Consider the following 13,316-nt stretch of genomic DNA (forward strand, 5'->3'; position numbering starts at 1 on the left):
TGCATCTCATAAATTTGATATGCTATATTGAAATTTTTATTTGTCTCAAATTATTTTTCTTTTGATTTATTCTTTGACCCATTGGTTATTGAGTAGCATGTGTTTTAATCTTTCCATACCTGTAAATTTTCCACTTTTCTTTGTGTAATTGATTTCCAGTTTCACACCATTTTGGTGGGTCATGCTTGGTATTGCTTTATCTTTCTTAAGTTGATGATGGTGGGGAAGCAGGAGAACCAGTGCTCACTTCAGTGGAAAATACATGGCAGTCAAGTTCTCTTCATTAATCTCACAGACACTGTGATTCTTGTGATGGTCCCTTCGCTCCAAGGTGTGTCCCAGAGTGGACCTAGATTAAGAGAATGTGCACACTGGGAATCTGGGTGTTTTTTTCCAGATACCTCCCACCATACAGGCTTCTCTGAGTAGTCACCATTTTGATGAATAAAAGAATAGGCTGAAAAGTGGTGAAGATCTCACATGCCCTTCAAAGTAGGTACAGGAATTTTTGTTCTGTATAGGAATTAGAAGATAAGTAATAAAATAATGAATTGTTTTTTTCTCTGTTGCTTTTGTACCATCATAAAAATACATATTGGCTACTTCTTAGAACTAAATTTCTCAAAACCAGTCGGTACTTTATCAATGACAAATAATTAGAGAAAAGGTCTTAATAATGAGATATTTTATTTGAAGTCACTTCCCATTTTTCACAAACATACCTTTAGTTGCTCAAAAGCATAACAGTTCTCTCTTCTGAAAGCGTATCCTAAATTCTTCAGATTTTCCCATACATCTCTTCATGGTTTGCAACTCCTGATCATTCCTTTTGAGGTTCAGAAAATTAGTTTGAAAGCATACTGATGTATTTGTTTTGGTGGCATGCTCTTCCCGTCACTGACACAAACGGTGCTCTGAACCCTGCAGCGGGAGCTCCTTGATGTTGTGGATAATAATGAATCAGCCGTGATTGTTGCCCCAACGTCCTCAGGCAAAACCTACGTCTCCTACTACTGCATGGAGAAAGTGCTGAAGGAGAGCCAAGAAGGGGTCGTGGTGTATGTTGCACCAACCAAGGTAGTGCTCAAGGGACTTTAATTTGCCCTTTCATTCTTGAACCTCCTCTTTTTAAATAATACATGTAGTCAAGTGGTGAATTTGTTTCATTTTTTATTTACCCACTGTCCAGTTTTACTGAGCTATAATTGACATATGATATTGTACTATTTAAGATGATAGTTCTTATAATGATTTGCCATATGTATATGTTGTGAAATAAATACCACGATAAGTTTAGTTAATATCCATCGTGTCAAATAGTTACATTTTTTTCTTATAATATAAACTTTTAAGATCTCCTCTTTTAGCAACTTTCAGGTACACAATACAGCATTGTGAACCATTGTCCCCGTGATGGACATTACAGCTCCCAAACATTTTATCTTACGTCTGAGAGTCTGTACCTTTTCACTACCTTTACCCATTTCATCCACCTCCCCCGCATCCCTACCTCTGGCAACCAAATCTGTTCTGTGTTTTTATGATGTAATTTATTTTAACTTGCATTTTCTCTTTTTAGTTTCAGAGTCCAAAATAATAATTTCCTTAGAACTGTTGAGATGAAAAAGCCTGGTCTTGCGAACTTGCCATTCAACACTCAATCCAATGCTTGGATTGAGAGCAGTGCCCACACCTTGCTGGGCAATGCTGAGTCACTAAACAACCTCCTATGGCCTCTGCAGAGTCATGGGATTTATCTCAGCTACCATTGGCCATAGTGCCTGCCCTCTTTCTCAAGCCAGGCTGTTTTGTAATATTTGGTTTTTGTGTAGAACTCAAAATGTCAAGCTAAAAACCAGAAGTATGATTTTGGTCATTTAGGAGAAAGTCTGATTTACACAACTTGTTTTACAACCCCTTGTTTTAAATGGGATTACAATCAAGAAAGGCAAATTTAGTTGGGATAAATGTACAGATTAATATAAATTCAGACTCTCTTTTATTTTCTGAGAAAATGTGCAGTGTTGAGTGACTTGTGGTCAGCCTCTGAACCAAACTGGTCAATATATTAGTTGTAATTCACACTTTAGTTTTTATTGTAGTATTTTGGTTTTTTATGTTTATAAAACCAATAAGCGCTCATTGTCAGAAATTAATAAAATATATCAAGAAAAATTAAGTTTACTAGAAGTGGATTTGATAAGTTAACACAATAAATATTGCCAAATTACTCTGCTAAAAGTTTAGATCTATTTTTATTCCACTGGCAGTATGTGGCAGGGTAAATTCATTTTTTTCAAGTTCTTTTTTTTAAATTTAATTCTTTTTATTTATTTATCTTTAGAGGGGAAGGGAAGGAGAGAAGGAGAGAATTATCAATGTATGGTTGCCTCTCATGAGCCCCCTGCTGGGAACTGGCCTGCAACCCAGGCAAGTGCCCTGACTGGGAATTGAACTGTGATCGTGTGGTTCGCAGGCCCATGCTCAATCCACTGAGCTACACCAGCCAGGGCTCTTTTTTCAAGTTCTTATAATCATTGAGAAAGTTTGCAGTACTGATAGATGAAAACTTTTGTTTCACATTTAAATTTGCATTTTTGTGTTTACTAGTGATTTGGGATCATTATGTGAGATTTGGGTCTTCATATTTTTTATTCATGAACCACTCGTGGATTCATTGGACTATTTCTTTTGGGGGGTAGGCAATGTCTTTTTATTAATTTATCAGAAATGTGTATAGTTAGTATACCATTTCTCTTTAAATTATTATGAATATACATTTGCAATTTTGTCTTTTTTATATTAGGTTATAGTAATGATTACATTGTGTTAATATTTTTGTGTAGTGATATCAATATTTTCTTATTTTAAAGATTTATTATTTTTAGACAGAGAGGAAGAAAGGGAGAAAGAGAGGGAGAGAAACATTGGTATTTGTGAGAGATACATCAATCAGTTATCTCTTGCATGCCCCCAACTGGGGACCTGGCCCACAACCCAAGCACATGCCCTAATTTGGACTTGAACTGGCAACCCTTTGGTTCACAGGCTGGTGCTCAAGCCTCTAAGCCAGGGGTGTCAAACTCATTTTCACTGAGGGCCACATCAGCCTTGTGGTTGCCTTCACAGGGCCAAATATAATTTTAGGACTATAGAAATGTAACTATTTCTTAGTTGTTAAGGAGTTGAAATTACATTTGACCCTTACAAAGGCAGCCACAAGGCTGATGTGTCCCCTGGTAAAAATCAGTTTGACATCCCTGCGCTAAACCACACCAGCCAGGGCATGATAGCAATATTTTCATTTAGCTTTTCCATGTGTGCTCAAGTATATAAAATACATGAAATGTTTATTTTTAAAATGATTAAAATGATTTTTAAAATTAATGGCAAGTTCGCAAGACCAGGCCTTTTCATCTCGACAGTTCATTTATTTATTTATATTTAGGGAGAGCAGAAGGGAGGGAGAGGGAAAGTGAGAGAAACATCAATGTGTGGTGGCATCTTGCGCACCCCCAACTAGGGACCTGGCCCGCAATGCATGCATGTGCCCTAACTAGGAATTGAACTGGCAACCCTGTGGTTTGCAGGCCAGTACACAATCCACTGAGCCACAGCGCTAGGGCTGAAATGTTTACTTCTTATTACTTTTATGCTTATGTTTTAAAGTTTACATTTTAATCTATGTGTATTTTACTATGGCATAAAGTGTGAAATAGAGAGATGTTCAAAGGTTTACACATATTCAGATTCTACTGACCGGGCTACATGGTTGATCCAGAGCATGGTTCTACTTCCTTGTGTCTATATTCAGACTTAAGGTGTCTGGGGGAAGTCCCCAGATATAAGAACCACAAAGGTACCTTGACTGTCTCTCATTTGACCTTTCCTCTATAGCGGGCTCCCAATTATTTCTAAACTTTGGTCATTCAGATACCAGCTGTTTTTCTTTTTCCTGGTGTCTGAACAGCATTCTCTGTTTTTCCCTCCTGATGAAGCCATTTTTCCCATTTTACTTTATGTCGAGGTTTATCAATGAGGTTCACATGCTTAGTAAAATATCTTAAAGAGAGCACACCAGTGCATTTACAGTAGATGAATATGTGAGAGCAGCCGTTAAGCTTTCTGCATTCATAGCAGCATATATTTTCATATAGTCCCTGAGTTCTCTGAGGTTTTACCTGTACTTTAGTATGTGACTAATGGATCCATTTCCTCGTCCATTAGGCCCTTGTTAACCAAGTGGCAGCAACTGTGCAGAATCGTTACACCAAAACTATGCCAGATGGCGAATGCCTGTGTGGGGTTTTCACAAGGGACTATCGTCATGATGCCCTGAACTGCCAGGTAGGCTGTATGAATGCTCTTGTTTCAAGTTAGACGACAGTATCTACGTGTCTTTCATGAAAAATGCAACATCTCCACAGGGCCTGAGGGAAGTTATTTTACTGAGTTTACCAAAGATGAAGTGTCTTTAGAGAAATTTTAATACTGACACATTTTAAAGAGTGAATAACAGGTGGACACTTACATTTTGATTTCAGATTTCATTTACAGTTCCTTGCATCATCTTGGTTTATAACTTGGTTCCAAATGATACGAATTAACCCAATGTTATAAAAAATTAAGAAATGACAGTTTCCAATCAGAATTCCTTTTTCTTTCTTTTTTTTAAAGACTTTATTTATTTATATATCTTTAGAGGGGAAGGAGAGAGGGAGAGAAACATCAATGTATGGTTGCCTTTTGTGCGTCCCCTGCTGGTAGTTGGCCTGCAAAGAACCGGCCTGCAACCTAGGCATCTGCCCTGGCTGGGAATCGAACCGCGATCGTCTGGTTCGCAGGCCCGTGCTCAATCCACTGAGCTACGCCAGCCAGGGCCAGAATTCCTTTTTCTTGATTGAGTAAAATTCTCTCATTTTCTTGGTGAATAGGATACTCACTGTCATCTTTTAAATGTTGTTTAATGGTTAGAAAATTGGGTGTTAAGTAAATCCTAGACAGTTTTTTTTCCTTTTTGAACTCATAGCTAAGCAATTAAGACTAAACAACAAGTAGAAACATGATTATAGAACATTGCACAGCAGACATGGAGACGTGCTACCCAGATCGTCTTTCAGGGAAGGACTTGCTGCTCAGATGTGGAAGTGTGGTCAAGACAAATGCCAGCTGCCCATTCCCCCAGTTCTGGCTCCTTAGTTTGTATCCCCACTGAGCTAGGTGGGGGTATAGACACTGGGCCATTATGGCTGCACATGGAATTGCTGTGACAGCCAGTATTCACTCTAGAACTCTAAGCCGGGCTGGTTTGGGCATCCTCAGGCCTATTTTGAACTTCAGCTCTCCCTTTGCCCGGTCTTGCTTCCCCACACTTCCATCCTTGTTTATTCTCCATGAACGTTTTTCGGCCTGAGCTGTATCTCACGGGGAGATTTTGAAAAAGTGAACCTCTAAACCTGTGATGATGAACTCTTTCTACTTGTATTACTTTGAATACTCATAAATGAGAATTTAAATTTCAAATCGGATATTTACCATTCTGACCTGTAGAATTGCAATTTCATAAGGTTCCAACGAATATATCACAATTTTAATGAAACACTCTCAGAAGTAATGTTATATCCTATGTATCAGTGGATTTGTTCAGGAATTCTGTCTTTTATTTTCTTATAACTATGTGTGTGCATAGTGAATGCTCAAAATATTTGTTTATACAATGTCCTTTATTTTAGGTTCTTATTACAGTGCCTGCCTGCCTTGAAATTCTGCTGTTAGCTCCTCATCGCCAAAAATGGGTGAAAAGGATCAGATACGTTATATTTGATGAGGTAGACCTAGTGTTATTTCTCTGGGTTAATTTTCTAGTGAACTTGAACATAGAATGAAGATCTTTGGGGCTTCAGGATATTTGTCCCTTTGTATGGAGTTCGGATTTGGATGGCACTTCCTTCTGAATGGTTTTCCCAGTGAATCCTACTCAATCTCGTGGCTCCATTTTCCTGTTGTAACGCAGTAGGGCGTATTGGAGTGTGTTGCAGAGCTCTGTTTGGGGGAGAAATCCGTCATTGGTGTGACTACTGTTTCAGAGGAACCAAAATAACCACTGTGGCATACACTTTCCACAGATGTCAAAATTCAATCTTTAATCTCTAAAGCAAAGAATTTGGGCTCTAATAATGATGTCACTTATATGAGTTATTTTATCAATCATGGTTCCAGCTGAAACCATGGCACACTTAAAAATAGAACTCGATAATTGTCCTAAAACAAAAGCTGTTATTAACAACCACACCTAAAACAAAAGCAAACCAAGAGGACAGCTAGATCAGGGGTGGAACCATAGAAATGAAGACCACATGGAGGGTTAGCAACAGGGGAGTGGGAGGAAGAGAAGAGGGGAGAAGATACAGAAAATAAGTAGCATAGATGGTAGGTAGAAAATAGTTAGGGGGGTGGGCAAGAATAGTATGGGAAATATAGAATCTAAAGAACTTGAGACACGTGGTCATAAACTAAAGGGGGGAATGGTGGGGGAGCGGGTGTGCAGGGTGGATGGGGAATGAAGGGGGGGATAGAACAACTATAATGGCATGATCAATAAAATATATTTAAAAAATAAAAAAATAAAAAAAATACAACTCGAGAAGAGTGTTTTCCAAAGGTGTACCTGAGGACAATATAAAGTTTGGGGCAATAATTCAGAGCTGGTAGCTTCCCCCTAGGTTTAAAGGGACAGGCAAAGAAGCAGATACTTAGACTCAAAAGGAGATTCTGATGGAGTTGGCCACATGTGAGGAGCCATAACTCTAGTTGAGGGGCGTAGCTGGCTCAAGGTAACATTCCAGGCAGGGAGCCAATAAAGACCTCATTCTTATTCCCCTCCCTTTTTCTGATCACTTGCCAAGGCTCTCCATTGGACAAATACAATGGAACTCGAGACCATTGTCGATTTATAGGGGGAAGTGGAAGACATTGATAACATTTTATAGCAGTATTATTAGGAATATTTACTCAAAGAAACTTAAAACATTGTAAAAGGATACATTCCATTGTTCCAAGGAATTTTCAGTTTAAAGGGGAAAAAGATGATGTCTCTATTTAACTTAACTTTTCTGGTTATAAATTTAGAGCTACCAAGCAGGCTGTGCTTCTGGTTTGTTTGACACAAATTTTTGGTTAAGCTGTAAGTATTGCATCTGGAAGGCCTTGAACATTCCTGTTCAAAAAACATCCAACAAATTGATCTTCTCAATCTAGAACCTTGATTTGTACTCTAACCTCAAAACTATGAACATTTTCATGTAAGGGTACAGTTGAAAGGTTGTGAAGGCTGACATTCTGGTAGGGGTCAGTGAAATGAGCTGTCTACTACAAGCTCAGAGTTTGTATTGGCAGAGTGGTATATTATTGGACCAGGGAAAAGCCAAGTGGGTGGTGGAAAAACCGTTTAATTATCTTAAGTCTTTTCTAATTAATTGCCAGGTGTCATGCTTTAATCTGTTTAAATAAGACCACATTTGAGAATCTTCCCTGAATCTATTTCAATTTGTTTTATTTGGTCAAAGGACATTGATTTATTTATTCAGCAAATATTTAAGGAGTGCCTCCACACTGCCAGGCACTATTGGTGCTGGGAATGCCAAGGTCTAAGGTCACAGAGTAATGCGGCAAAGATAATTAAACAATTAAGCACACAAATGGCTATGCCAGCCCACATTGGTACATGTTGGGGTGAAAATGGAGGGGCTATGATGACCATGACTGTGGTAATGGCAGGGAGGCCCTAGGAGGACAACTCTTGGAACAGACAGTCAGAAAAGTCTTTCTAGTAGAGTGACATGAAGCTGATGTTAATACAGGTTGAAAAGAGGGAACAAGAGCATTATAAGCAGAGGGAACAATATATGTCAACGCTCTGAATAGGAAAGTTATGTTCAAGGAATAAAGAAAAGGCCAGTGTGTCTGGAAAAAATCGGAAGCAAGATGGGAAAGAATGGCTTGAGATGAAGCTGGAGAGGCCAGAAGGGGCCAAAGTATGTTAGGCATTTTACACCTTGTTAAGGACTTCACATTTGTTCCACAAGTGATGGAAGGACATTGAATAAGTTAATTAGGGGCATGGCCTAATCTAATTTACCTTCTAGATACCTCATTTTGGCCGTGATGAGAAGAATGTAGGGGAGGGGGAGCTGGGAACACAGGAGGATACTGTGCTGGGCAGCTGAGATGGTGACTTGGTTGGCAGTAAGCCTGGAGAGAAATGCATAGACTTCTAAATGATTTTTGGAAGTAGGATAAGGAGGAATTATTAATGGATGGTTATTGGGATTGGGGAAAATGTATATGTCAAGATTTTTTGTTGCCTGAATTTTCATATATATATAATACATAAATAGACCTTATATATCTTATATATGTATCTTACATATTTTACATATTATATGTTATATATTTTATATATTATAGATCATATATAAAAGGTATAGTGTATATATTATATATATATATAAATTTGGCATAGTTGATTAAAGGTAACAGAGGAAACTAGGTATGACAATTCAGCCTTCTGTGTCTGTTTTCATGTTTTATTTTTAAATTAACTTTGTAATGGAGAAATTTTGTTTTTAATAGGTCCATTGTCTCGGGGGAGAAATTGGAGCAGAAATTTGGGAGCATCTCCTCGTCATGATCCGATGTCCCTTTCTGGCCCTTTCAGCTACAATCAGCAATCCCGAACACCTTACTGAGTACGCAGTGGGTTCCGATTGGGATAATACAGTTTTTTCTTTTGAACATTAAACATTCTTTTGCACATCATACTTTCCATATGGGTTCTGAAATACTTCATAATGTCCTTGTGAATTTGTTAACTTATCTGTGGATATTCAAGGACAGAGTCTCGCTAGCACCTCCTGGCAGGTGCGGAGCAGAGCTGTACGCTATGAGGGAAATCAAGGGCTCTTTCAGCTAGACCTGCAGCCGAGTAAGAAATTCCCCGCACACCTCAAAAAGGTTCCCCAGAAGTAATCAATTATGGGTTTTTGTCCTTTACCAAGAAAAAAAATAAAATGGAATATTGACATACTCTCTCATGGACCTTGATATTTCTTGTATTGTCCCGTTTTCTATGTGTTTAGAAAGATAGCAAAGACTTATTAGTTTAAAGCCCCATATCATTTTGTCATTGGGCTATATTTTTACCCACTAATAATAACCATTAGATCCAAGACACCAATATGCTAGTTACTGTTCTAAGTGCTTTGCATGCATTGATTTGCTTTACATTCCCAACAACCTTATGATTTACTACTTCCATTACTACTATTAAATAGCATTCCCAACACTACTATTATTATTTCCATTTTAAAGTGTAGAAAATAAGGCATAGAGAGATTAAGTGATGTAGTGAGAGTCACAGCCAGTAGTGAGGAGGCTGGGATTCAATCTCAGTTTGTCAGGTTCCGGGGCCTATTACCTTAAGTGTAGTGTTTCAGACACATGGCATTTGCTTTATTAAAAGTATGTGATGTCACAGAAAGTAGTTTCATATTCTGCCTCAATAATATGTCCGTTTCTTTTTTAAGGTGGCTGCAATCAGTGAAACGCTACTGGAAACAAGCAGACAGTGTCATAGAACAAAACATTGCTGCTAAAAGAAGTTCTGGCTCTCGTGCCAGTTACCACAAAGACTATTCTCAAAGGAAGCAATCATATAAAGTTAGACTTGGTATGTTTGGTGTGTTCATGGGGGTCTTATTCTTTATTTTAAATTATTCCAGTCACTGTGAGTTCGCTCATTTGGAAATTCTTGCCCTTCATTTTCAGTGCTGTACGGAGAGAGATACAATGATTTAGAGAAGCATGTATGTTCAGTAAAACACAATGAGATTCATTTTGAACATTTTCACCCATGCGCCGTGCTCACGACAGATCATGTAAGTAATACTTCCGCCGTATTTGCTCTGAGTGATATAAAGTACATATCCCAGTTGAAAAGATGCCTCCTTGACACTTATAAGAATGAAGGTATAGATACTGTATAACAGGGATTTAACCCTAGTTTTAAAAGTAACAGTCATCGTTTTCAGGGGTTCTGTGATGTTGTCTGCATCCACAAAACTTAAAAATGATTGAAAATTTCATCCTGAAGTGTTTTGGTTAATTCTACTTATTCTTGGATATTTTCTTTGTCCATTGCCTTTCTTCTAGCACCCATGTCTATCTGTCTGCTCCTCTGAAACTAATTCTCCTCTTAGTGTGGCTGCAGATACACATGGGCAATATCTAGTGTGTGTGTGACAACTTGATTGCCATGAATTAGGTTAAACAAGGAAAATCACTTTTCATTAACTTAGTAATCCCAACATGGTTTTTGGGAAGTGAAGCAATAATACGGACATCTTCAGAGGACTTCATTTGGGGCGCTAAGGTTTGAGTGGGGCAAGATTTCTGATTTTTTTTCTTGCGCATTTTTCTTCCTTTTTCATCCTATTCCTGTGGTTGCTTCTCAAAGTGATAGTTAGTCAAAAGTTGGTCTTCCAAGATCTGGCAAATTAAATATATTTTAAATTCTATGGTCATGTCAAGCCTTCTAATCTGACAATTTTTAAGGCATGTGAAACTACACATCACAGGAAGTAGTTCCATTTTTTATGTTCTGCATAAATAATGTTTCTGGATCCACACAGATAATTTAGACAGATGAGTCATAAAGATAATTCTGATTTTTGCCCAGTCTTTAGTGGCTTTCCTCTGGAAATGGCTAAATACATACTCCCAGCATGGGTTACAAGATTTCCCATCACCTGGCTCTACAGTCCTCTCTGTACCTCTACTCGATGTACCTTACCTGGGTGTCCTCATCATTTATATTCCTGAAATGGTTCACCTCAGATGCCAGATGCCAGTTGTCCAGAACCTGTTTATCTTTTATGGCTCTTCTAATGTGAAGCCACTTTAGAGTCCTTCCGTGACTTTCTTAGCTGGACGTAATCTTTTCTCCATAGCACCTTTTCTGTGTTTCTCGTCTGACAATAGTCATGGCCAGCTTGCTGCTGAGGTTGTTTACATGTCTCTTTTTATCTTACTAGAATAACTCCTTGAAGATAAATTTTGGGTCCTTATAGTTTGTAATGAACTTCTGTATATATAAAAGCGCTTAACACATGTAAGTTAAATAAAGATAGCCAGCCTAAATTGTGCACTTAATCTGTGTTCTAAGAATTTTGCATGTTGCCTTATTTAACAATCACAACAATTTTAGCATGGATGCCATATTAATACTCGCACATTACAAACGAGGAAGGTGAGGCATGGAGAACTTAAATAACTCCCTCACTCATTCACTCACTCACTGTTGTCTTAAGTAAGCAGTGGTGCTGGGATGCAATCTCAGTTGATTCCAGAGCCTGCTGCCTCATCCTATTCTCAGGAATGGCCGTGAAAGCTCTGGTTAGCCCAGTGTTCTGAATGGTCTGTTGAGCAAATACTTGAATGCATGCGAATTGCCTTATAGAACTTTGGCTATGATGGCTTCTGAAAGCACCTGAGTGAATCATAATGATTGTGATTTTCTAATTGGATTTTGTTACAGCTATTTTGTTTTTGTGTTGCAGTGGCCCAATCTAAAATCTAAGTAAAACTAACGTATGGACAAAATTCCAGTGACTTAACCCAAACCTGAAAACTATAAATACAGATGATAAGCCAATCCATAAATAGTACTCCTTTCTCTCTTGTTTTCTTTCCCCCATCATTATCTGGCATTTTAAAAACAGCAAAGTATTTTTTTAAATATTTATTTTGGGTAGGATGGGTCAAGGCAGGCTATCGTTAAGTAGTAATGAGTCCAGTGGTTTGGAGTACTTGACAAGACTAGCATTTTGGTCCAAGTGCCTTTCCTCTGTTTTCAGTGGCTATTAATGGAGTAACTGGAAAGCAGCAGACAGTTACAGTGTTCTCTGACCCCATATGACTTCTACAAAGGTCATGCTGCTGTATGAGTCTTTTTAATACTTCTAGACTGCAGTGGGAACACAAGATGAATACAAAGGCTTAGATGTTATTAAATATGTTTTGACACTGTGTGTGTAACATGTTTATATAGGATGCTTCCTAAAGTAGTAGTGGAAAAAAGCAAGGAGACCTTTCCAAATGAGCAAATCATTGTGTATTATACTTCAGATTAGTATGAAAGAACTGAGTGGCAAGAAAAAATTAAACAAATTATGGCAACATGAGGAGAAGAACCATCCACCTTGGTGGTCTCCTCTATAGGTGGTCTCTCTCCTCTATAGCCCTATCAGATAAATGGTTTCAGAAGGGAAGGAGTGGGGCAGAGTGAATGAGCTGACCTTAATGTAACTGAGGTAAGGGATTGCCTTCAATCTATTTAAGGCTTACTTCTGGCAAAGAGCAGAGTTTGGCCTTTGCCACCAATTGTGCCACACATGGACAGCTGCCCACTCCTGGAAGTCCCCAGGAAGTCCTTGAAAGAACTATTATTGCCTAGCTCTGTTCAGCGTGGATCAATGTCTACTACGGCCTATAGAGTTAGAGGCAATGTGATATACAAAAATAACATCATGGCATAATACTGTTGTGTTTATAAGTGAAGAATGGTTCTAATCTATGACTTTTTTAAAAATTAAATGTATGGAGTGATATTGGTTCATGACATTTCAAGTATGCAATTCTGTAATACACTATGGCCTTTTATGTCTCTTTCTCTTCTATCTAGACTGGATCAGTTTTTGCCGGCTCATTAATTATTGTATGGTGGAGAACAACCAAATTTAATTCCCAGCTTTTGGCCATAGAATTATTAGAATAAATTTTTAAATTAAGCACTATAAGTTAATTAATGAATCATATTAATAGTTGAGGCATTGGCCATGTGCCAGGTATTTTACTAGGCCTATCATGTATGTTATCTAACTTAATTCCTACAACAAATCTATATCATAGACAGAATTTTCCTTCATCTTAGAAATGAGGAAACTTGGGCTTCAGTGTAAGGCTAAGAGATCTAAGAATACATAAGCATTCTGATGACTGAAAGAGATTTAAGTCTTGAAAATTATGATAATTCTTAGATTTATTTTAGAATTTAGACAGAAGGAATTACATTTATTATTACTACACTTTCAGGTAGTAATAATAAGAGAACAAAATGCTAACATTCCAAAATAATATATTTGTTTACTATTTTGGCATAGTGTATGCTAGCTTTTAATGCTTAAACTAAGAGATACTAAATGGTGATTCTGTGCAATTATTTGTACCCTATAGTTTTTTACAAGCCTAACTGATTTTTA

General features: G+C 37.8%; 1 protein-coding gene across 3 annotated transcripts in view; it reads left to right on the plus strand.

The window, feature by feature from the left end:
- Nucleotides 1–13,316, plus strand: part of LOC118995337 (probable ATP-dependent RNA helicase DDX60) — a 97,171-nt gene that overhangs the window by 43,190 nt on the left and 40,665 nt on the right. For all 3 annotated transcript variants that reach the window (XM_037058246.1, XM_037058248.1, XM_037058247.1), the window contains exons 18-23: nt 928–1,077; nt 4,228–4,347; nt 5,733–5,828; nt 8,632–8,747; nt 9,585–9,727; nt 9,826–9,935. In XM_037058246.1, coding sequence (XP_036914141.1) covers nt 928–1,077; nt 4,228–4,347; nt 5,733–5,828; nt 8,632–8,747; nt 9,585–9,727; nt 9,826–9,935 — 735 coding nt within the window. The remainder of the gene's footprint in view (nt 1–927; nt 1,078–4,227; nt 4,348–5,732; nt 5,829–8,631; nt 8,748–9,584; nt 9,728–9,825; nt 9,936–13,316) is intronic.

Source organism: Sturnira hondurensis, unplaced genomic scaffold (genome assembly GCF_014824575.4).
Source record: "Sturnira hondurensis isolate 20B ecotype Veracruz unplaced genomic scaffold, ASM1482457v3 Scaffold0010128, whole genome shotgun sequence".
Classification (NCBI taxonomy): domain Eukaryota; kingdom Metazoa; phylum Chordata; class Mammalia; order Chiroptera; family Phyllostomidae; genus Sturnira; species Sturnira hondurensis.